The 22715-nt window shown below is 43.0% G+C and overlaps 1 protein-coding gene across 1 annotated transcript in view; it reads right to left on the bottom strand.

Annotated features, from left to right (window-relative positions):
- NLRP8 (NLR family pyrin domain containing 8) overlaps window positions 1-22715 on the bottom strand; it is a 45635-nt gene that overhangs the window by 11975 nt on the left and 10945 nt on the right. Inside the window, exons 4-8 of the mRNA XM_023184419.2 lie at window positions 21503-21673; window positions 16374-16541; window positions 11763-11915; window positions 7387-7557; window positions 5237-5407 (exon numbers count right to left, since the gene is read on the bottom strand). Of these exons, the coding sequence (XP_023040187.1) occupies window positions 5237-5407; window positions 7387-7557; window positions 11763-11915; window positions 16374-16541; window positions 21503-21673 (834 nt within the window). The remainder of the gene's footprint in view (window positions 1-5236; window positions 5408-7386; window positions 7558-11762; window positions 11916-16373; window positions 16542-21502; window positions 21674-22715) is intronic.

Here is a 22715-nt window from a genome sequence, read left to right as displayed (position 1 = left end):
TGAGAAGAGCAACTCCGAGGCACATAATTGTCAGATTCACCAAAGTTGAAATGAAGGAGAAAATGTTAAGGGCAGCCAGAGAGAAAGGTCAGGTTACCTGTAAAGGGAATCCCATCAGACTAACAGTGGATCTTTTGGCAGAAACTCTACAAGCCACAAGAGAGTGGGGGCCAATATTCAACATTCTTAAAGAAAAGAATTTTCAACCCAGAATTTCATATCCAGCCAAACTAAGCTTGATAAGTGAAGGAGAAATAAAATCCTTTATAGATAAACAAATGCTGAGAGATTTTGTCACCACCAAGCCTGCCTTACAAAAGCTCCTGAAGGAAGCACTAAACATGGAAAGCAACAACCAGTACTAGCCACTGCAAAAACATGCCAAATTGTAAAGACCATCCATGCTAGGAAGAAACTGCATCAACTAATGAGCAAAATAACTAGCTAATATCATAATGACAGGATCAAATTCACACATAACAATATTAACCTTAAATGTAAATGGGCTAAATGCTCCAATTAAAAGACATAGACTGGCAAATTGGATAAAGAGTTAAGACTCATCAATGTGCTGTATTCAGGAGACCCATCTCATGTGCAGAGACACGCAAAGGCTCAAAATAAAGGGATGGAGGAAGATCGACCAAGCAAATGGAAAACAAAATGGCAGGGATTGCAATCCTAGTCTCTGATAGAACAGACTTTAAACCAACAAAGATCAAAAGAGACAAAGAAGGCCATTACATAATGGTAAAGGGAACAATTCAACAAGAAGAGCTAACTATCCTAAATACATATGCACCCAATACAGGAGCATCCAGATTCATAAAGAAAATCAGAGACCTACAAAGAGACTTAGACTCCCATACAATAATAATGGGAGATTTTAACACCCCACTGTCAACATTAGACAGATCAACGAGACAGAAAGTTAATAAGGATATCCAGGACTTGAACTCAGCTCCGCACCAAGTGGACCTAATAGACATCTACAGAACTCTCCACCCCAAATCAACAGAATATACATTCTTCTCAGCACCACATCACACTTATTCCAAAACTGACCACATAGTTGGAAGTAAAGCACTCCTCAGCAAATGTGGAAGAACAGAAATTATAACAAACTGTCTCTCAGACCACAGTGCAATCAAACTAGAACCCAGTATTAAGAAACTCACTCAAAACCACTCAACTACATGGAAACTGAACAACCTGCTCCTGAATGACTACTGGGTACATAACAAAATAAAGGCAGAAATAAAGATGTTCTTTGAAACCAATGAGAATGAAGACACAACATACCAGAATCTCTGGGACACTTTTAAAGCAGTGCGTAGAGGGAAATTTATAGCACCAAATGCCCACAAGAGAAAGCAGGAAAGATCTAAAATTGATACCCTAACACCACAATTAAAAGAACTGGAGAAGCAAGAGCAAACAAATTCAAAAGCTAGCAGGAGGCAAGAAATAACTAAGATCAGAGCAGAACTGAAGGCGATACACACACACACACACACACACACACACAAAACCCTTAAAAAAATCAATGAATCCAGGAGCTGATTTTTTGAAAAGATCAACAAAATTGATAGACTGCTAGCAAGACTAATAAAGAAGAAAAGAGAGAAGAATCAACCAGACGCAATAAAAAACGATACAGGGGATATCACCACTGATCCCACAGAAATACAAACTACCATCAGAGAATACTATAAACACCTCTATGCAAATAAACTAGAAAATCTAGAAGAAATGGATAAATTCCTGGACATAAACACTCTCCCAAGACTAAACCAGGAAGAAGTTGAATCCCTGAATAGACCAATAACAGGTTCTGAAATTGAGACAATAATTAATAGCCTACCAACAAAAAGAAGTCCAGGACCAGACGGATTCACAGCCAAATTCTACCAGAGGTACAAAGAGGAGCTGGTACCATTCCTTCTGAAACTATTCCAATAAACAGAAAAAGAGGGAATTCTCCCTATCTCCCTAATTCATTTTATGAGGCCAACAGCATCCTGATACCAAAGCCTGGCAGAGACACAACAAAAAAGATAATTATAGACCAATATACCTGATGAATATTGATGCAAAAATCCTCAATAAAATACTGGCAAACTGAACCCAGCAGCACATCAAAAAGCTTATCCACCACAATCAAGTTGACTTCATCCCTGGGATGCAAGGCTGGTTCAACATACTCAAATCAATAAATGTAATCCAGCATATAAACAGAACCAAAGACAAAAACCACAAGATTATCTCACTAGATGGAGAAAAGACTTTCAACAAAATTCAACAGCCCTTCATGCTAAAAACTCTCAATAAACTAGGTATTGATGGGACGTATCTCAAAATAATAAGAGCTATTTATGACAAACCCACAGCCAATATAATAATGAATGGGCAAAAACTGGAAGCATTCCCTTTGAAAACTGGCACAAGACAGGGATGCCCTCTCTCACCACTCCTATTCAACATAGTGTTGCAAGTTCTGGCCAGGGCAATCAGGCAGGAGAAAGAAATAAAGGGTATTCAAGTAAGAAAAGAGGAAGTCAAATTGTCCCTGTTTGCAGATGACATGATTGTATATTTAGAAAACCCCATTGTCTCAGCCCCAAATCTCCTTATGCTGATAAGCAACTTCAGCAAAGTCTCAGGATACAAAATTAATGTGCAAAAATCACAAGCATTCTTATACACCAGTAACAGACAAACAGACAGCCAAATCATGAATGAACTTCCATTCACAATTGCTTCAAAGAGAATAAAATACCTAGGAATCCAACTTACAAGGGATGTGAAGGACCTCTTCAAGGAGAACTACAAACCACTGCTCAGCAAAATAAAAGATGACACAAACAAATGGAAGAACATTCCATGCTCATGGATAGGAAGAATCAATATCGTGAAAATGGCCATACTGCCCAAGGTAATTTACAGATTCAATGCCATCCCCATTAAGCTACCAATGACTTTCTTCACAGAATTGGAAAAAACTACTTTAAAGTTCATATGGAACCAAAAAAGAGCCTGCATTGCCAAGACAATCTTAAGCCAAAAGAACAAAGCTGGAGGTATCATGTTACCTGACTTCAAACTATACAAGGCTACAGTAACCAAAACAGCATGGTACTGATCCCAAAATGGAGATATAGACCAATGGAACAGAATAGAGCCCTCAGAAATAATACCACACATCTACAGCCATCTGATCTTTGACAAACCTGACAAAAACAAGAAATGGGGAAAGGATTCCCTCTTTAAAAATGGTGCTGGGAAAACTGTCTAGCCATATGTAGAAAGCTGAAACTGGATCCCTTCCTTACACTTTATACAAAAATTAATTCAAGATGGATTAAAGACTTAAATGTTAGACCTAAAACCATAAAAACCCTAGAAGAAAACCTAGGCAATACTATTCAGGCCATAGGCATGGGCAAAGACTTCATGACTAAAACACCAAAAGCATAGGCAACAAAAGCCAAAATTGACAAATGGGATCTAATTAAACTAAAGAGTTTCTGCACAGCAAAAGAAACTACCATCAGAGTGAACAGGCAACCTACAGAATGGGAAAAATTTTTACAATCTACCCATCTGACAAAGGGCTAATATCCAGAATCTACAAAGAACTTAAACAAATTTACAAGAAAAAATCAAACCACCCCATCAAAAAGTGGGCAAAGGACATGAACAGACACTTCTCAAAAGAAGACATTTATGCAACCAACAGACACATGAAAAAATGCTCACCATCACTGGCCATCAGAGAAATGCAAATCAAAACCACAATGAGATACCATCTCACACCAGTTAGAATGGCGATCATTAAAAAGTCAGGAAACAACAGGTGCTGGAGAGGATGTGGAGAAACAGGAACACTTTTACCCTGTTGGTGGGAATGTAAACTAGTTCAACCATTATGGAAAACAGTATGGCAATTCCTCAAGGATCTAGAACTAGAAATACCATTTGACCCAGCCATCCCATTACTGGGCATATACCCAAAGGATTATAAATCATGCTGCTCTAAAGACACATGCACATGTATGTTTATTGCGGCACTATTCACAATAGCAAAGACTTGGAACCAACTCAAATGTCCATCAATGATAGACTGGATTAAGAAAATGTGGCACATATACACCATGGAATACTATGCAGCCATAAAAAAGGATGAGTTCATGTCCTTTTTGGGGACATGGATGAAGCTGGAAACCATCATTCTTAGCAAACTATTGCAAGGACAGAAAACCAAACGCTGCATGTTCTTACTCACAGGTGGGAATTGAACAATGAGAACACTTGGACACAGGGTGGGGAACATCACACACCAGGGCCTGTTGTGGGGTGGGGGTAGGGGGGAAGGGATAGCATTAGGAGATATACCTAATGTAAATGATGAGTTAATAGGTGCAGCACACCAACGTGGCATTTGTATACATATGTAACAAACCTGAATGTTGTGCACATGTACCCTAGAACTTAAAGCATAATAATAAAAAAAGAAAAAGTATATAATATATAACATATTGTATAGTTACATATTTTATATGTATTTTAATATATTTATTTATATATACTTATATGTATAATATATAAAATAAGCATATACATATAAATAATATCTATAAAATAAGTATGTGTCTGTACATATATGTGTATAGATATGCATATATGTATCTTTATATACATATATGTATATGTGTATATGCGTATCTTTATATATGTAGGTATGTATATGTGTATATGCATATCTTTATATACGTAGGTACACATATGTGTATATGCGTATCTTTATATATGTATATATGTATATGTGTATATCTGTATCTTTATATACATATGTGTGTATATATATCTCCTAAGTATAAAATTCAATTTCAGAAGACCAGTCATATCAGGTATCAGTCTAAAAGTGACAAACTCTGTTATCTTTTATTCAACTAGAAGAATATTTTCTAAAACAATTATTAACACAGATTGCTGCATCCCACCCTCAGAGTTTCTGATTTCCTAGGTCCGAAGTGGGGCCCCAAAATTTGTATTTGTCCTGCCCAGGCAAAACTGCTGCTGATCCACACTTTGAGAACCACTGCTCAGAAGCTTCCCAGTTCTCCAATTCAATGGAGAGAATGATCCAGAAACTTTCCTGTTATATATTCCATCCTGAGAGATGCTTATATACAATTTCTGCTGATCTCATAGGAGGAGATGAGGGGCCACTTACTCCAGGATCTGTAATGTACAGTCAGGGTTCTTCAGGGCCTCACACAGCAGGATCACTCCATCATCCTTCAGGCTATTAAAACTCAGGTCAAGACTTTTCAGGGTTTTATTTTTACAGAGTGCAGAGATCATATCCTGACAGCAATTAAAGGTCAAGTCACACTTTCTCAGCCTGCAAAGAAACACAGGTTAAAAAAAAAAAAAAATGAAAACACCCTTAGGTTTTACTTCTTTGTTTTTGGGTTCTGTTTTTATTTGTTTGTTGTTTGTCTTTTGTTTTTGCATAACGGCATAACCAAGACACAATTAATATGCCACACAATTCACCCATTTAAAGTGTACCAAACATTGGTTTTCAGTCTATGTATAAAGTTGTATGATCATCACCACAATTTTAGAATATTTTTGTAAATTCAGTTTAGAATATTTTTGTCACCCCTCAAGGAAAGCCCTGGGCACTTTAGAAGCCACTTCTCCCTTCTTCCCTCAACCTACCCATACCCTAACACCACTAATTTGCTTTCTTTTTCTAGATTTGCCTATTTTTGGCAAGTCATTTAAATGGAATCATACAATATGTGACCTTTTGCATTTAGCTTCTTTCATCTACCACAATATTTTGAAGATTTGTCCATGTTGTAGCATGAATCAGTATTTCATTTAACAAATAACATTCCATCACGTGAATACACCACACTTTCTTTATGCCTTCATCAGGGCACAGACACAGGTTGTTTCCAGGTCTTGGGTATTATGAGTATTATGAATAATGCTGCTGTGAACTGTGTGCAGGTTTTCATGTGGAGGTGGGTTTTTATTTCTTTTGTGGATATACCTACAAGTGGGACTGATGGCTCACAGATTAAGTCTGTGTTTCACCTTTTGAGGAACCGCCACAGCTGCTTTCCAAAGCAGTGGCACCCTTCCCTGCTTCTTTTCGGGAAGCTAAAAGTATTGGTGTTTCGGGGCTATTTTGCACCACCTCATGCCTCTCACAATCGTTTGCTGAGATTTACTATGCTTTGGGCATTGAATTAGGGGATGGGAATTAAAGGCAGGAATTAGGGCCCCTGCCTTTTAGCAGCTCATATTCTCATGTGAGACAAGAAATAAAGAGGACGATTCAATGGTTATGGTTCAGTGATGTCCTAGTAAACCAGCTCTCTAGAGCAAACAAACAAAAGCCCTAGTGTGTAGTGACTGCCAGTTTCCATGGTGCAAACACTTCTTCCATGGCTGATTTCAAGCTATGAAAATGAACTGCCTTGTTACAGAGCAGGAACATCGTCATCTTGGACAGACACTGCCACTTTAAGTTCCAGCTCCCTTTCTAGCCTCATGCATTTCAAGGAAATCACTTATCTCCTAATTACAAGTGGCTAGAAAGAGCAGACAGTAAAACACAGATAAGACAGCTCGGGCACAGAGGGAGGTAGGGGGGAAAGTCTCTCGGGTAACTGCCAAACTCCACCCTCATACCATGAGCCCCAGTAAAACAGCAGGCCTTAATAGCACATTCCCTTCCCTTCAGGTGCACTAAGACAGGGAAGCTAAAAGCAGACTCAGTGGATATGCCTGCAGCTGCAGAAAGATGTATGGGAACAGACACACAACTTTCCCTCCTAGATAAGCACAACCAAGAGTCACAGAAGCAGTCCAAGCCTCTGATAAACTCTCCCACCCCGAATCCTTAAAAACTCTTAGTCTATAAGAGAGTGTAGCTCTAACCTAAGTCGGCCAGAAGCCCCTCTTAGGTTTGTTTTCTCTAAAATAAACCTGTCCTTAACTGTCAAGCCACTTTTTGCATTTCTTTCCTCTTTCTTCAATTCTTACACCTTGAAGTAGTCATTCTTACAGTGATGAACAGATAGATGTTAATATTCCTTAAATTTAAAATACCCTGCCGTCCCTCTGAGTTCACTCCTGGGTATCTTGGTACACAGTTTGAGAACTCTGCCTCTAGATCATTTGCCTCTGAATCAGAAATAATAGCTCTCCTCTCTATTATGCTTTTCCCCTCAGTACCAGCACCATGCCTAACATGCAGTAGGCACCTAATAAATATGTGACATAAATGAACATATAACAGATTCTCTTCATCACCCTGTTCTGCTCCAGGGAGTTACAAGAAGTAAACATTCTGGGACTTACACCAGCCTCTGCAGAGGACATCTCAGGTGTGACAGGGCATTCCAAATATGCTTGGCCCCTTCATCTTTCAAGGCATTTGCCGCCAAGCTCAGGTGGGTCAGCGTCTTACTCTTCCTGAGACAGAAGGCAAGGCTTTCACAAGAAAGTTGTGTAAGGTTGCAGTTCTCTATCCTATGGGAGAGAAGCACACAGATGACTAAATGGAGAGGGGTCTTTGTCTCACACAGAAGAGTGATCATCTCAGTCGGGGCTCTCCCTCTGAATGCAGAAGCATCCTCATACCTCTGTCATCACCACTTAGGACTTCCAAGCTTTAAAGGAAAAAACAGCAGCTTTGATATGGGAATGGTGGGGTGAAGAAATCGGGGATCAATAAAATCGTTAGACTAAAAACCTTCTGCACAGCAAAAGAAATAATCAGCAGAGTTAACAGACAGCCCACAGGATCGGGGGAAACCAGTCCCTGATATTTCAATGTAGGTTCTTTTCTATTTTTGCTAAGTGTCAGCCGGTCTGAGAAATAAAGGGAAAGAGTACAAAAGAGAGAAATTTTAAAGCTGGGTAACCAGGGGAGACATCACATGTCGGCAGGGTCCATGATGCTCCCTCAGCCTTAAAACCAGCAAGTTTTTATTAGCAATTTTCAAAGGGGAGGGAGTGTACGAATAGGGTGTGGGTCACAGAGATCACATGCTTCAAAGGCAACAAAAGATCACAAGGTCAGGGCAAGATCACAAGGTCAGGGTGAAACTAGAATTACTAATGAACTTCCATGTCCCACTGTGCACACATTGTCACTGATAAACATCTCAACAGGGTTCAAGAGCAGAGAATCAGTCTGACTAGAATTCACCAGGCTGAAATTTCCTAATCCTAGCAAAGCTGGTGAGTGCTGCAGGAGGCCAGGGTGTGTTTCATCCCTTATCTGCAACTGCATGAGGCAGACACCCCCAGAGTGGCCATTTTAGAGGCCCCCCTCCCCACCTCCCTGGGAATGCATTCCTTTCCCAGGGCTGTTAATTATTAATATTCCTTACCAGGGAAAGAATTCAAAGATATTTATCTTACCCATTTTCGGTAATAAGAGAAATATGGCTCCATCCTGCCCGGCCCACTGGCAGCCAGACTTTAAGGTTATCTCCCTTGTTCCCTGAAAATTTCTGTTATCCTGTTCTTAAGGTGCCCAGATTTCATATTGTTCAAACACACATGCTTTATGAACAATTTGTGCAGTTAACACAATCATCACAGGTCCTGAAGTGACATACATCCTCAGGTTACAAAGATGACAGGATTAAGAGATTGAAGTAGAGACAGGTATAGGAAATTATAAGAGTATTGATTGGGGAAGTGATAAATGTCCATGAAATCTTCACAATTTATGTTCTTCTGTCATGGCTGCATCAGGTCCCTCCGTTCGGGGTCCCTGACTTCCCGCAACACCACAGAGTGGGAGAAAATCTTCACAATCTATACATCTGACAAAGGACTTATATTCAGAATCTACAAAGAACATATTAGCAAGAAAAAAAAAAAAAAAACCCATCAGAAAGTGGGCTGAGGACATGAATAGACAATTCCTAAAAGAAGATATGCAAATGGCCAAAAAGCAAATGGAAAAATGCTTGACATGACTAAGTATCGGGAAATGCAAATCAAAACCTCAATGAGATACCACCTCACTCCTGCAAGAATGGCTATAATAAAACAATTAAAAAAAATAGGTGTTGGTGAAAAGGTAACACTTTTACACTGTTGATGGAAATGTAAACTGGTACAGCCACCATGGAAAACAGTGTGGAGATTCCTTAAAGAACTAAAAGTAGAACTACCATTTGATGCAGCAATCCCACTACTGGGTATCTACCCTGAGGAAAAGAAGTAATTATATGAAAAAGATACTTGCACACACATGTTTATAGCAGCACAATTTGCAATTGTAAAAATATGGAACCAGCCCAAATGCCCAAATCAACGAGTGGATAAAGAAAATGTGACACACACACACACACACACACCATGGAATACTACTCAGCCATAAAATAGGAACAAAATAATGGCATTTGCAGTAACCTGGGTGCATTGGAGACTAGTTTTCTTTTTTTTCTTTTGAGACGGAGTCTTGCTCTGTTGCCCAGGCTGGAGTGCAGTGGTGCGATCTCGGCTCACTGCAAGCTCCACCTCCTGGTTTCACTCCAGTCTCCTGCCTCAGCCTCCCAAGTAGCTGGGACTACAGGTGCCCACCACCGCACCTGGCTAATTTTTTGTATTTTTAGTAGAGACGGGGTTTCACCGTGGTCTCAATCTTCTGACCTTGTGATTCGCCGCCTCGGCCTCCCAAAGTGCTGGGATTACAGGCGTGAGCTACCGCGCCTGGTGGGAGACTATTTTTCTAAGTGAAGTAACTCAGGAATGGAAACCTAACATACTATGTTCTCACTCATATGTGGGAGCCTAGCTATGAGGACACAAAGGCATAAGAATGATACACAGGACTTTGGGGACTCGGGGGAAATGGTGGGGGGTGGCAAGGGACAAAAGACTATACATTGGGTACAGTGTACACTGCTCGGGTGTTGGGTACACCAAAATCCCAGAAATCACCACTAAAAAGCTTATGTAACCAAACACCACCTGTTCCCACAAAACTTATTGAAATAAAAATTAAAACCTGAAAAAAAAAAAAAAAGACTAGGTGCGGTGGCTCACATCTGTAATCCCAGCACTTTGGGAGTCCAAGGCAGGTGGATCACCTGCGGACAGGAGTTCAAGACCAGTCTGGCCAACATGGCAAAATCCCATGTCTACTAAAAATACAAAAAGTAGCTGGGCATGGTAGCGGTCACCTGTAATCCCAGCTACCCAGCTACTCAGGAGGCTGAGGCAGGACAATCACTTGAACCCAGGAGGCAGAGCTTGCAGTGAGCTGAGATCACACCACTGCACTCCAGCCTGGGCAACAGACCAAGATTCTGTCTCAAAAAAAAACAAAAAAAAAATCAAAACATAGAAAATAAATATATGGGATTAAGAGGGAAGAGAAAGAGACCACCAATAATCAAAGAACAAATAGCAGACATGGAGATGGCCTAAGAAGAGACATAACTTCCAAAGTTATAATAAAGGAAAGACACATTAAATACATGGGAAGACATGCAAATTAGAGAAACTAAGATGAACAGTCAGATGATAAAAAAATAGTCACTAGTAATCAAGGAAATGCAAATTAAAACCGTAAGGTACCATTTCCTGTCCAACAGATTGTCAACAACAGTAACAAAAACACTAATAATAACAAGACTTGGAGAAGAATTTGGAGTTAGGGGCACTTTCATACCCATTGCTCTGGCCAATTGGTACATGGCCCAGCAATTCTGTTCTTAGAATGTTCATCACAATGTGTGTGCGTGTGTGTGTGTGTGTGTTTGTCTGTGTGTAGCCAACAACTGGAAGCAGCTCAAACCTCAACTGTGAGTAGAATGAATAACTTCTTGGATATTCATATCAATAGCATTCTGTAGTGAAGAAGAATTAACATAGAAGCAACTCAACAGATGAACACTAAGATATAGATCAGGAAAAAAAAAACACATCACAGGTGATGCTTTTATGTAAAATCCTTTTTTTTTTTTTTGAAACGGAGTCTCACTCTGTCATTCAGCCTGAAGTACAGTGGTGAGATAGCTCACTGCAACATCTGCCTCCCGGGTTCAAGTGATTCTCCCACTTCAGCCTCCTGAGTAGCTGGGATTACAGGTGCACACCACCATGCCTAGCTAATTTTTGTATTTTTAGTAGAGACGGGGTTCCACCATGTTGGCCAGGCTGGTCTCAAACTCCTGACCTCAGGTGATCCGCCCGCCTCGGCCTCCCAAAGTGTTGGGATTACAGGCGTGAGTCACTGCACCTGGCCCTTTAATGTAAAATTCAAAGCAACGCAAAATGATGTGATGCCTGTTTAAGGATACATGGGTAGTAATATTAATACTATACATAAATTAAGGAGCCTGATCAGCCTGATTAAATATGTAACCATAGTGGGGTCGGGGGCAGGGTTGATAAAACCAGTGAGGACAGGGGAAAACAGAACTGATGACTTCTATTTCATAAACGGGATGATGGATACATAGGACTCATTACGCTTGATATATTACAGCATATTAGGTATAAATCCATACTTTTATGTAGATACGTTATTTCTCTTTCATTCTTGGCTGTACCCTTATTGATCTATCTATATAATTACATCGACCACAAGACTTACTTTTGCTCCTACACATGTACCTTCCCTATGACTGCTTTTCTCACAGAAGCACTAAATCTACCAAACCACCACCACCACCACAACCGCAACCACAGCCACGAGAAAGACTTACGACAGCCTCTCCATCTGGGCCACGGACGAGTAATACGCCCCACAGTTCTCCAGGGAGATTTTTGTTAGTATGAGGGTCTTTAGATAACTGTTAACTTGAAGATTACTGCCAAGATCCATCCAAATTCTAGGGGTGGCCAAGCAGTCTTCCAACCTGTAGAAGCCAGACACAAATACTGAGCCGTGGCTCTGGGGAAAATGGTACACACAGAGCCTCCTGGATCCCACCGTCTCAAATCTCGGTCTTCACAGCAGAGACTCAGGGGATTATTTCCAACTTTCCAGCCAGCACACCTGCACCAAGCTCAGGAACTTCCTACCATGTCATCAGCAGAAAACAACCCACTCTTGGGGTTGTCATCAACTGGAATACAATAACGACTGAGCTCTAACTCTCTCCATTCAGCTCCTTGAAACACAAATTTCAAAACAAGTTGGCTGGAAAATGATCATGGTGTATATTTATGGGGTCCAATATAATATTTTCATTTATGTGTACATTATAGAAAGAGTCAATCAAGCTAATTAACATATCCATCATCTCACCAACTTAATTTTTTTGGCAGTGAGAATGTTAAAAATCTACTCCTTTAGCAACTTTTTTTTTTTTTTTTTTTTTGAGACGGAGTCTTACTCTGTCGCCCAGGCTGGAGTGCAGTGGCGCGATCTCAGCTCACTGCAAGCTCCGCCTCCCGGGTTTGCGCCATTCTCCTGCCTCAGCCTCCCGAGTAGCTGGGACTACAGGCACCTGGCTAGTTTTTTTTTTGTATTTTTTAGTAGAGACGGGGTTTCACCATGTTAGCCAGGATGGTCTCAATCTCCTGACCTCGTGATCCGCCCGTCTCGGCCTCCCAAAGTGCTGGGATTACAGGCTTGAGCCACCGCGCCCGGCCAGCAACTTTGAAATATCACATTATTATTAATTAGAGTCACCCTGCTGTGCAGTGGACCTCAATGCTTACTTCTCCTGTCTCATACTTTGTGCATTTATTTGCCAGTCATCATCAAGGTGAAGAACTTAAATTCAGTGACATCAGGGAATTTTTCCTGAGTCTCATGGCCACTGTCTTCTCAGGCGGGATTTCGGCCTCAAGGTGGGCTGTTTACACAAAGACATTCAGTGAAGCATTGTGCTTACCACCCTCCAGGTTCTAGCCACCTGAGCTTTCTGTTCTGTGCAAGAAAGGTAATGAAATGCAGAGATTATCCAAGCTACATTCAGCTCTGTTGGATGTAAAGGAGCAACGCTGGCAGATGAATACAAAACAAGAAGTCATACAAATTCTGTTGAGAGAAGGTTCACACATGGAAAGGCTGGAAAGTGGGGTCTGGACTAAAAGTGGAGCTACCATTAGATCTTTGGGCAACTACACAAAGGAAAAGAAGTCTTTATGTGAAAAAGACACTTTCACATACATGTTTATAGCCACACAATTCACAATTGCAAAGATATGGAACCCACTTGAGCACCAAAGAGTGGATAAGGAAAATGTGGTATATACACACCACGGAATACTACTCAGTCATGAAAAAGGAATGAAACGATGTCTTTTGCAGCGACTTGGATGGAGCTGGAGGCCATTATTCTAAGTAACTCAGGGATGGAAAACCAAACATCGTATGTTCTCATTTACAGGTGGGAGCTAAGCTATGATGATGCAAAGGCATAAGAATGATATAATAGACTCAGGGGACTTGTGGTTGGGGTGAAGGTTGGAAGGAGGTGAGGGATAAAAGACTACCTAAGGGGGACAGAGTACACGACTCGGGTAACAAGTGCACTAAATTCTTAGAAATCACCACTAAAGAACTTATGCATGTAACCAAAAACCACCTGTACCCTAAAAACTATGAACAAACCAAAAAAGTAGAGTCTGAGGAGGGGCATGGCAGTACATGTTTAACCACTGCTGTTCTGGAGAAGGGAGTCCTGAGGTGCAGTGCTTGCCAGTGCCTGTGGTGTAAATGCCTCTGCCATGGCTGCTTTCCAGCTCACCGTGGGAGGTCACTGAGTGAGGAGTGGGAGGAGGTGCAGAGCAGTGCCCCATGACATCCTGTTTCCACCAAATGGTTATGGTAGACGGCAGCAGCAGCCCCAGGGCAGTGGTCAGGAGCTGGCAGGCGGTGGCTCGTGGCCCTCCTCTGCAGTGCCACTTGGTTTTCTACAGCATTATCAACTAAGAATGTTTTCAAATAAAACATTATTTTATTTTATTTATTATTATTATTTTTTGAGACAGAGTTCTGCTCTTGTTGCCCAGGCTGGAGTGCAATGGCACGATCTCGGCTCACCACATCCTCCACTTCCTGGATTCAAGTGATTCTCCTGCCTTAGCCTCCTGAGTATCTGGGATTGCAGGCGTGTGCTACCACAACTGGCTAATTCTGCATTTTTAGTAGAGGCGGGGTTTCACCATGTTGGTCAGGCTGGTCTCAAACTCCTGACCTCAGGTGATCCACCCACCTTGACTTCCCGAAGTGCTGGGATTACAGGCATGAGCCACTGTGCCCAGCCTATTTTATTTTATTTTTTTTGAGATGGAGTTTTTGCTCTGTCACCCAGGCTGGAGTGCAATGGAGCAATCTTGGCTCACTGCAACCTCTGCCTCCCGGATTCAAGCAATTCTCCTGCTTCGGCCTCCCAAGCAGCTAGGGTTACAGGTGCCCACCACCACACCCAGCAAATTTTTGTATTTTTAGTAGAGACGGGGTTTCGCCATGTTGCCCAGGCTGGTCTTGCACTCTCAACTTCAGGTGATGCACCTGCCTGAGCCTCCCAAAGGGCTAGGATTACAGGCATGAGCCACCGTGTCCAGCCCCCACAAAAATTTTTAAATGGTTAAAAAAATTATTAAAAGAAGAATATTTTGTGACATATGAAAATTATATTAAATTCACGTTTCAGTGTACATAAAGTTTTATCGGAACATAGCTATATCCATTTGTTTACCTACGAACTCTGGCAGCCTTGGTACTGCAACGGCAGAGTGGAACCATCAGGACAGAGACAGCATGGCCCCAGAGGCCAAAAGTGTTTCTTATCTGGCTTGTCATAGAAAAAGTTTGCTGAACCCTAGCAGGGATAATAATGAACCATAAAATAATTAGGAAACAATGCATTTTGATGATCTATGACTTTTGTTGTTTAATATATTTGTAAGCCTTGATTTCATTTTTAAAAACGTTGTTTAACAACCGGCTCATGAAATTCCTGAATGATGAAAAACCAGCTCTTGCAGGCTGCCATGTGATCCAGTCATCCACTGCTAGTATACACCCCAAGAAAAGGAGATCAGTCCCTCAAAGAGATGTCTGTACTACCATGATTGTTGCAGCTCTGTTCTCAGTAGTTAAGATTCAGAAACAACCTAAGTATCCATCAGACAAATGGATAAAGAAAATGTGGTACATATACACAATGGAGTACCATTCAACCATGAAAGAGAGTAAGATTCAGTCATTTGCAATGACATGGATGGAACTGGAGATCATTCTGTTAAGTGAAATAAGCCAGGCACACAAAGAGAAACCACATGTTCTCACTTATTTGTGGGATCTAAAAATCAAAACAATTGAACTCATGGACATAGAGAGTAGGAGGATGGTTATCAGGGGCTGGGAAGGGTAGTGGGAGGGTACAGAGCAGGGGAAGGTCAGGACTGTTAAAACCATTTATGACTGGTTTTCCATTATTGGAACACTAAGCACCTGGGAGTCATTTATATCACACTGCTCAAGGTCATCGCCAAGGTCTGATTGAAAAAATTCAAAACATTGCAGCCTTAGGCATAAATGGGTTAACAGGTTAAAAAAGAATAAGACCTAGTATTCGCTAGCGCAACAGAGGAACTATAGTTAATAATAAATTGTACATTCCAAAATAACTAAAAGTATAAATCAATTGTTTGTAATACAAAGGATAAATGTTTGAAGGGCTAGATCTCCCATTCTCCAAGATGTGATTATTTCACACTGCACGCTTGAACCGAAACATCTTATGTACCCCACAAATACATACACCTACTATGTATTCACAAAAATTAAAATAAAAAGTTAGAAAATATCCAGCTTTTACAATCCAGTAGGAGGTGCTCCAGTTCACCGCTGGGGCTCAAGTTTCCTGGTATCAGATGGATCTAGAACATGGTCAAATAGTACTTTTTTTTTTTTTTTCTTCAGACTGAGTCTCGCTCTGTCACCCAGGCTGGAGTGCAGTGGTGCGATCTTGCCTCGCTGTAACCTCCACCTCCTGGGTTCAAGCGATTATCCTGCCTCAGCCTCCCCAGTACCTGAGATTATAGCCCATAATTACAGTAGCTGAGATTAGCTCGCCACCACACCAGTTAATTTTTTGTATTTTTAGTAGAGATGGGGTTTCACCATGTTGGCCAGGCTGGTCTCTTGACCTCGTGATCCTCCCGCCTTGGCCTCCCAAAGTACTGGGATTACAGGCATGAGCCACCGCGCCTGGCCCAAATTGTACTTTTAAAGTTGAACAAAGCCAACAGCAGATCAAAGAAAAGAGAGACGGAAACTGAGCCTCTCGACACCACCCCTGAAAAGACCATCCCGGTACCCCGATTCCCGCTCTACCCGCCATCTCAAATCTCACCTGAGACATTGCAGATGGCACCGGGGGGATCTCAGCGCTCTGCATAGAAGCTTCAGGGCGTTGGAGTCCACTTCCACACGTTGTATTTCCAAGTATCTCAGATGCTCGTTCCCCGTCAAAACACCGATTAAGTCCTGGTTCAACATAGTGCTATTCACACGCCTTAAGCTGGAGAGGGAAGAGCGTCTCCTTGGAATAGGGTCCTGTCCACATTCATAGAATTCTGTGACCTCACAAAGGAGGCTCCCGGAAGCTACAGCTGCACGTGGGACAGGTGCGGTCCCACCCTCAGGGGGTTTACAACTGAATTCAGGACGCAGACATTAAAGAGTGATACAAACGTGTGATTATTCAGGTCCTATCCTGGGAAAACTGTAAGTCAAAATGAATGGCTACATTTTCTTTATCCGGTCTATCACTGATGGGCATTTGGATTGGAACCATCATTCTCAGCAAACTAACACAAGAACAGAAAACCAAACACCGCACGTTCACAGGTATAAGTCGGAGTTCAACAAGAGCACACAAGGATGCAGGGAGGGGAACATCACATACCGGGGTCTGTCGGAAGCTGGGGAGAAAGACGAGGGAGACTATTAGGATAAACACCTAACCTAGATGATGGGTCGATAGGTGCAGCAAACCACCATGGCACGTGCATACCTATGTAACAAACCTGCATGTTCTGCATATGTACCCCAGAACTTAAAGTATAATAAAAAAAATTTTTGGCCGGGCGCGGTGGCTCAAGCCTGTAATCCCAGCACTTTGGGAGGCTGAGAAGGGCGGATCACGAGGTCAGGAGATCGAGACCATCCTGGCTAACACGGTGAAACCCGTCTCTACTAAAAACTACGAAAAACTAGCCGGGCGAGGTGGTGGCGCCTGTAGTCCCAGCTACCCAGGAGGCTGAGGCAGGAGAATGGCGTGAACCCGGGAGGCGGAGCTTGCAGTGAGCTGAGATCTGGTGACAGCACTCCAGCCTGGGTGACAGAGCGAGACTCCGTCTCACAAAAAAAATAAATAAATAAAAAATAAAAAAAATAAAAATAAAAAAATAAAAAAAAGTTTTTTAAATGAATGACTTGGCTGGGCGCAGTGGCTCACGCCTGTAATACTCCCAGCACTTTGGGAAGCTGAGGCGGGCGGATCAGGAGATCGAGACCATCCTGGCCAACATGGTGAAATCCCGTCTCTATTAAAAATACAAAAAAATTAGCCAGGCGTGGTGGCGGGCATCTGTAGTCCCAGCTACTCGGGAGGCTAAGGCAGGAGAATGGTGTGAACCCGGGAGGCGGAGCGTGCAGTGAGCCGAGATTGCGCCACTGCTCTCCAGCCTGGGTGACAAAGCGAGACTCCGTCTCAAAAAAAAAAAAAGAATGACTCACAGGATCAGAATTCGATTAGGCTAAGATCTGTGAAGTCTTTCCTAAAGCAAAGGGAACGTCATCCTATTCCTGAAGGATTCAGAGGACTGTTTTTCCCCACACTCTCCTAAAATCATGCTCTTTGTTTTAAAATTTTTATTTATATTTCTTTATTTTAATAACAAAGCTCAGCTACTTTTTTTCCCCCTTGTGAGACGGAGTCACTCTGTTGCCCAGGCTGGAGCGCAGTGGCGCGATCTCAGCTCACTGCAACCTCTGGCTCCCGGGTTCAAGTGATTCTCCTGCCTCAGTCTTCCAAGTAGCTGGGACTACAGGCACTACTACCACGCCTGGCTAATGTTTGTATTTTTAGCAGAGACAGGGTTTTATTATGTTGGCCAGGCTGGTCTTGAACTCCTGACCTCAAGTCATCCGTCTGCTTTGGCCTCCCAAAGTGCTGGGATTACAGGCATGAACCACCACGCCCGGCCTACAAAGCCCAACTTTCTGATCTAGTTTCTTTTTTGAAAAAGTTTTGTAGATATGGGGTCTCACTATGTTGTCCAGGCTGCTCTTCCACTGGTGGCCTCAAGTGATCCTACTGCCTCAGCCTCCCAAAATGTTGGGATTACAGTCATGAGCTACCACTGCTTGCCAGCATGCTCCTTTTCTAAAACTAGGGACACAGATTTGCTGTGCACCTCTAATGCTTATGTTCGATGCTGAATCTCTTTCTAATTAGTTGTTTAAAAACAGTTTGCTTGAGGTATAATTGATATACAAAACCCTGCATATATTTAATATATACAATTTGATGAGTTTGGACTATGCAGAAATTCGTGACGCCATCATCACAATGGAGGTGGTTAACTAGTTCTTTTTTTTCCTTTCCTTTTCTTTTTTTTTTTTTTTGAGACAGTCGTGCTCTGTGACCCAGGCTGGAATGCAGTGGCACAATCTTGGCTCACTGCAACCTCTGCCTCCCAGGTTCAAGCAATTCTCCTGCCTCAGCCTCCCACGTAACCGGGATTACAGATGCATGCCACCACACCCAGCTAATTTTTTTTAATATTTTTAGTAGAGACAGGGTTTCACCAGGTTGCCCAGGCTGGTCGCAAACTTCTGAGCTCAGGCAATCTGTCCGCCTCAGCCTCCCAAAGTGCTGGGATGACAGGCGTGAGCCACCACGACTGGCCAGCTAACTAGTTCTTCTGCATTCAATCAGTCTGTGAGGAGGGGCCCCTTCTGTGCAACATGGAGTTCAGAACTGAGTTCTCAGCTCAGTTCAACAGCCCTAGTCGCACCACCTTTCACAAGTCACGTAATCTCCCTAAAGTTCAGTCTCAGGTCTAGGAGGGAGAGCATACGACGTGTTCTCCTTAGGATGGCTGTGAGAATTCATGCCGTGAAATTCTCAGTCCAGTGTCTGTCACACAGTAGGCACCCAGTAAGCAGGAGCGAATAATAACCATTATAGTAACAGGAGAGAACATATATCTGATAATGGCCAGGAGCCATGTGGATGCCTGGTAGCTTATTTCAAGGAAGGGGCCAGAGGTTCACATGGTGAATCATTGGGTTTTTGGATCTTAAAAACTCTGGAGAGACAGCATATGGAGTAGTGGCTAAGAGAACTGATTCTGGAGCCGGATCTGACCGCTTAGTAATGATGTAACCTCATGCCTCAGTTTCTTCATCTGTGAAGTAGGGACACCTACTGCTTGGGGTGAGTTTTAAGAGCATTCACGTGCAAAGAACCTAAGATAGCCTAGCAGATGGTGGGCAATGCATACACATTCCCTCTTACATTGTTAAAAATAGCGGCTGGGTGCGGTGGCTCACACTTATAATCCCAGCACTTTGGGAGGCTGAGACGGGTGGATTATTTAAGATCAAAAGTTTGAGCCAGGCACGGTGGCTGAAGCCTGTAATCCCAGCACTTTGGGAGGCCGAGATGGGCGGATGACGAGGTCAGGAGATCGAGACCATCCTGGCTAACACGGTGAAACCCCGTCTCTACTAAAAAATACAAAAAACTAGCTGGGCGAGGTGGCGGCGCCTGTAGTCCCAGCTACTCGGGAGGCTGAGGCAGGAGAATGGCGTGAACCCGGGAGGCGGAGCTTGCAGTGAGCTGAGATCCGGCCACTGCACTCCAGCCTGGGCGACACAGCAAGACTCTGTCTCAAAAAAAAAAAAAAAAGGATCAAAAGTTCGAAACCAGCTTGGGCAACATAGGGAGACCTTGTCTCTACAAAAAAATTTAAAAAAAATTAGCTGGGCAATGGTGGGATATGTCTGTGGCCCCAACCACACAAGAGGCTGAGGTGGGAAGATTGCTTGAGCCCAGGTCAAGGTTGCAGTGAGCCATGATCATGCCACTGTACTCCAGCCTGGGCAAGAGAGCAAGATCCCACTTGGAAAAGACATGAAGCAGTGTTTCTCTTCCTCCATGTAAATCTCTTCCTTCCCAACCCAGTTCAAACATGCCCTCTTTGGTGAGGCTTACCGTACTCAGGCACCTGCTAATGGTGGTGATTTAGAGAAGCACAGTGTTGGTGAAGATGAGCTTTGGGCTGTCTGCGGTGGAGTGCTTTACCTAAGGCTTGTCAGCTGCAGGATCTTAGACAAATCACTTAACCTCTCCAGCTCTCACTTTGCTAAAAAAAAAAAAAAAAAAAAAAAAATGGGGGCTGGGCGTGGCAGCTCACGTCTGTAATCCCAGCACCCTGGGAGGCTGAGAAGGGCAGATCACTTGAGGTCAGGAGTTCAAAACCAGTCTGACCAACATGGTGAAAACCCATCTCTACTAAAAATACAAAAACTAGCCGGGCATGGTGATGCGTGCCCGTAGTCCCAGCTACTCGGGAGGCTGAGGCAGGAGAATCACTTGAACCTGGGATGGGGAGGTTGCAGTGAGCTGAGATCTCCCCATTGCACTCTAGCCTGGACAACAGAGCGAGACTCCATTTTTTAAAAGAAGGGGGAATAATAGTACATATTAATACTTTAAAGGAATGCAGCAGTGAACCATACTCAGTGCTTAGGTCACACGCGGCTTCCATAAGGCAGTGTCCCTTCACAGAGTAACCACCACACCCTGGGTTACTCAGTGCTGGTTCCACTTCAGGAACAGTCCTACGGGCTTCGCATGCAGGACTGCATTTAATCTCTCTGTCGTGATGGTCATTTAATTTTATTTATTGTTTGTTTGTTTTGAGACAGGGCCTTACTCTGTCACCCAGGCTGGAGTGCAGTGGCGAGATCATAGCTCACCATCACTGCAACCTCTGCCTCCTGGGCTCGGGTGATCCTCCCACCTCAGCCTCCCAAGTAGCCAGGACTGGTCTCGAACACCTGAGCTGAAGTGAATAGGCATGAACCACAGCACCGGGCTGATCATTTTATGGATGGACGCGTTGACACACATCAGGGAGATGTCAGGAATTCTACGACCCGCTGTACACGCCATTCACTTAAGGACACAGAGCTATTAGGTTGGTGCAAATGTCACTAATGGCAAAAACTGCAATGGCAAAAACTGCAATGGCATTTGCACCAACCTAAGAGTAACTAGAGACAGGTCAAGCCGGCAGCCTGGCTCCAGTTTGTGGTTTCCCTCACCACGCACCCCATGCCTCTGTCCAAGGCTGGACATGGGTGCCTTCGGGAAGTCTAGTGTGAGTGGAAAGGGAATGAAGAAAGTGGATGGGAAACAGACCATCTCCATAGAATTCCTTCCAGTGGGATTTGTGTTATACTCACAGTAGCTTTTGCAGTTTACACTGAGGGTGCTTCAGTGCAGCAGCAAGAGCCTTCAAAAAAGGAGGCTCCAAAACACTGTTGGTCACAGTCAGGACTTCCAGCTTATCATTCGTTGCAAACACAGAGCATAAGTCTTGCCACCAGTAATGGAGCCCTTTGCTCTCTGGCGCTCTGCATGGAAGGGAGAAGAGAGAAAATACTCCGTTAAACTGGAGAAAACCTACTCAGAAGCCCAGGGCTGGTGTTCCCTACCCAGGTTAGGGCCATAGGTCTCTGCTGACTCTAAGATGTCCTCATTTAAATAAAGCACTCAGAAAAACCATCATGAGATTTCTCATTTCATTCCTGGAAGACTCGTGGCCTCAAATAAGAGCCCTGCATGTTGCCATGACTTGGAAAAAAGGAAGTTACTTTTATTTTGTATTTATTTTTTTGACACAGGGTGTCACTCTGTCGCCCAGGCTGGAGTGTAGTGGTCTGAACACAGCTCACTTCAGCCTCTAACTCCCGGGCTCAGGCAATCCACTCCAGCTTCCTGAGGCGCTGGGGTTACAGGCACACGCCACTACACCTAACTCATTTTTGTATTTTTGGTTGAAGCAGGGATTCTCCATGTTACCCAGGCTGGTCTTGAATTCCTGGGCTCAAGCGATCCTCCTAGCTTGGTCTCCCAAAGTACTAGGGTTACAGGCTGAATCACCGTGCCTAGACAGGCACTGCTCTTTTAATTATATGGGATTTATGTGGAGGGCAGAGATTGAATTATATTCTGTACCTCCATTCTTACCCTGTGTATATAAAATTCTTATTCTTTAAAAAACATATAGGATCAGAATAAAGGAAAAATTAATCTTTTTGACACAGTGAGTATAAGAAAGAAAAATCCAGAGCTAGAATGGCATGTAGTTTGGCTGTAGAAGGACCTGCTGAATTTCTCTTTCATTCTTCCCCATACAGTCCTTTCAGGGAGGCTGACCAAGATGTACATGTGAAGACTGCTGTTGGTTGCATTAAAGAAATAGTTGCAAGTGGCCAGGCACGGTGGCTCACACTGTAATCCCAGCACTATGGGAGGCCAAGGCAGGCAGATCACAAGGCCAGGAGTTCGAGCCCAGCCTGGCCAATATAGTGAAACCCTGTCTCTACTAAAAATACAAAAAAGACTAGCCAGGCGTGGTGATGGACACCTGTAATCCCAGCTACTTGGGAGGCT

Source organism: Piliocolobus tephrosceles, chromosome 21 (genome assembly GCF_002776525.5).
Source record: "Piliocolobus tephrosceles isolate RC106 chromosome 21, ASM277652v3, whole genome shotgun sequence".
In the NCBI taxonomy this organism is placed as follows: Eukaryota; Metazoa; Chordata; class Mammalia; order Primates; family Cercopithecidae; genus Piliocolobus; species Piliocolobus tephrosceles.
This window is presented reverse-complemented; position numbering and strand designations above follow the sequence as displayed.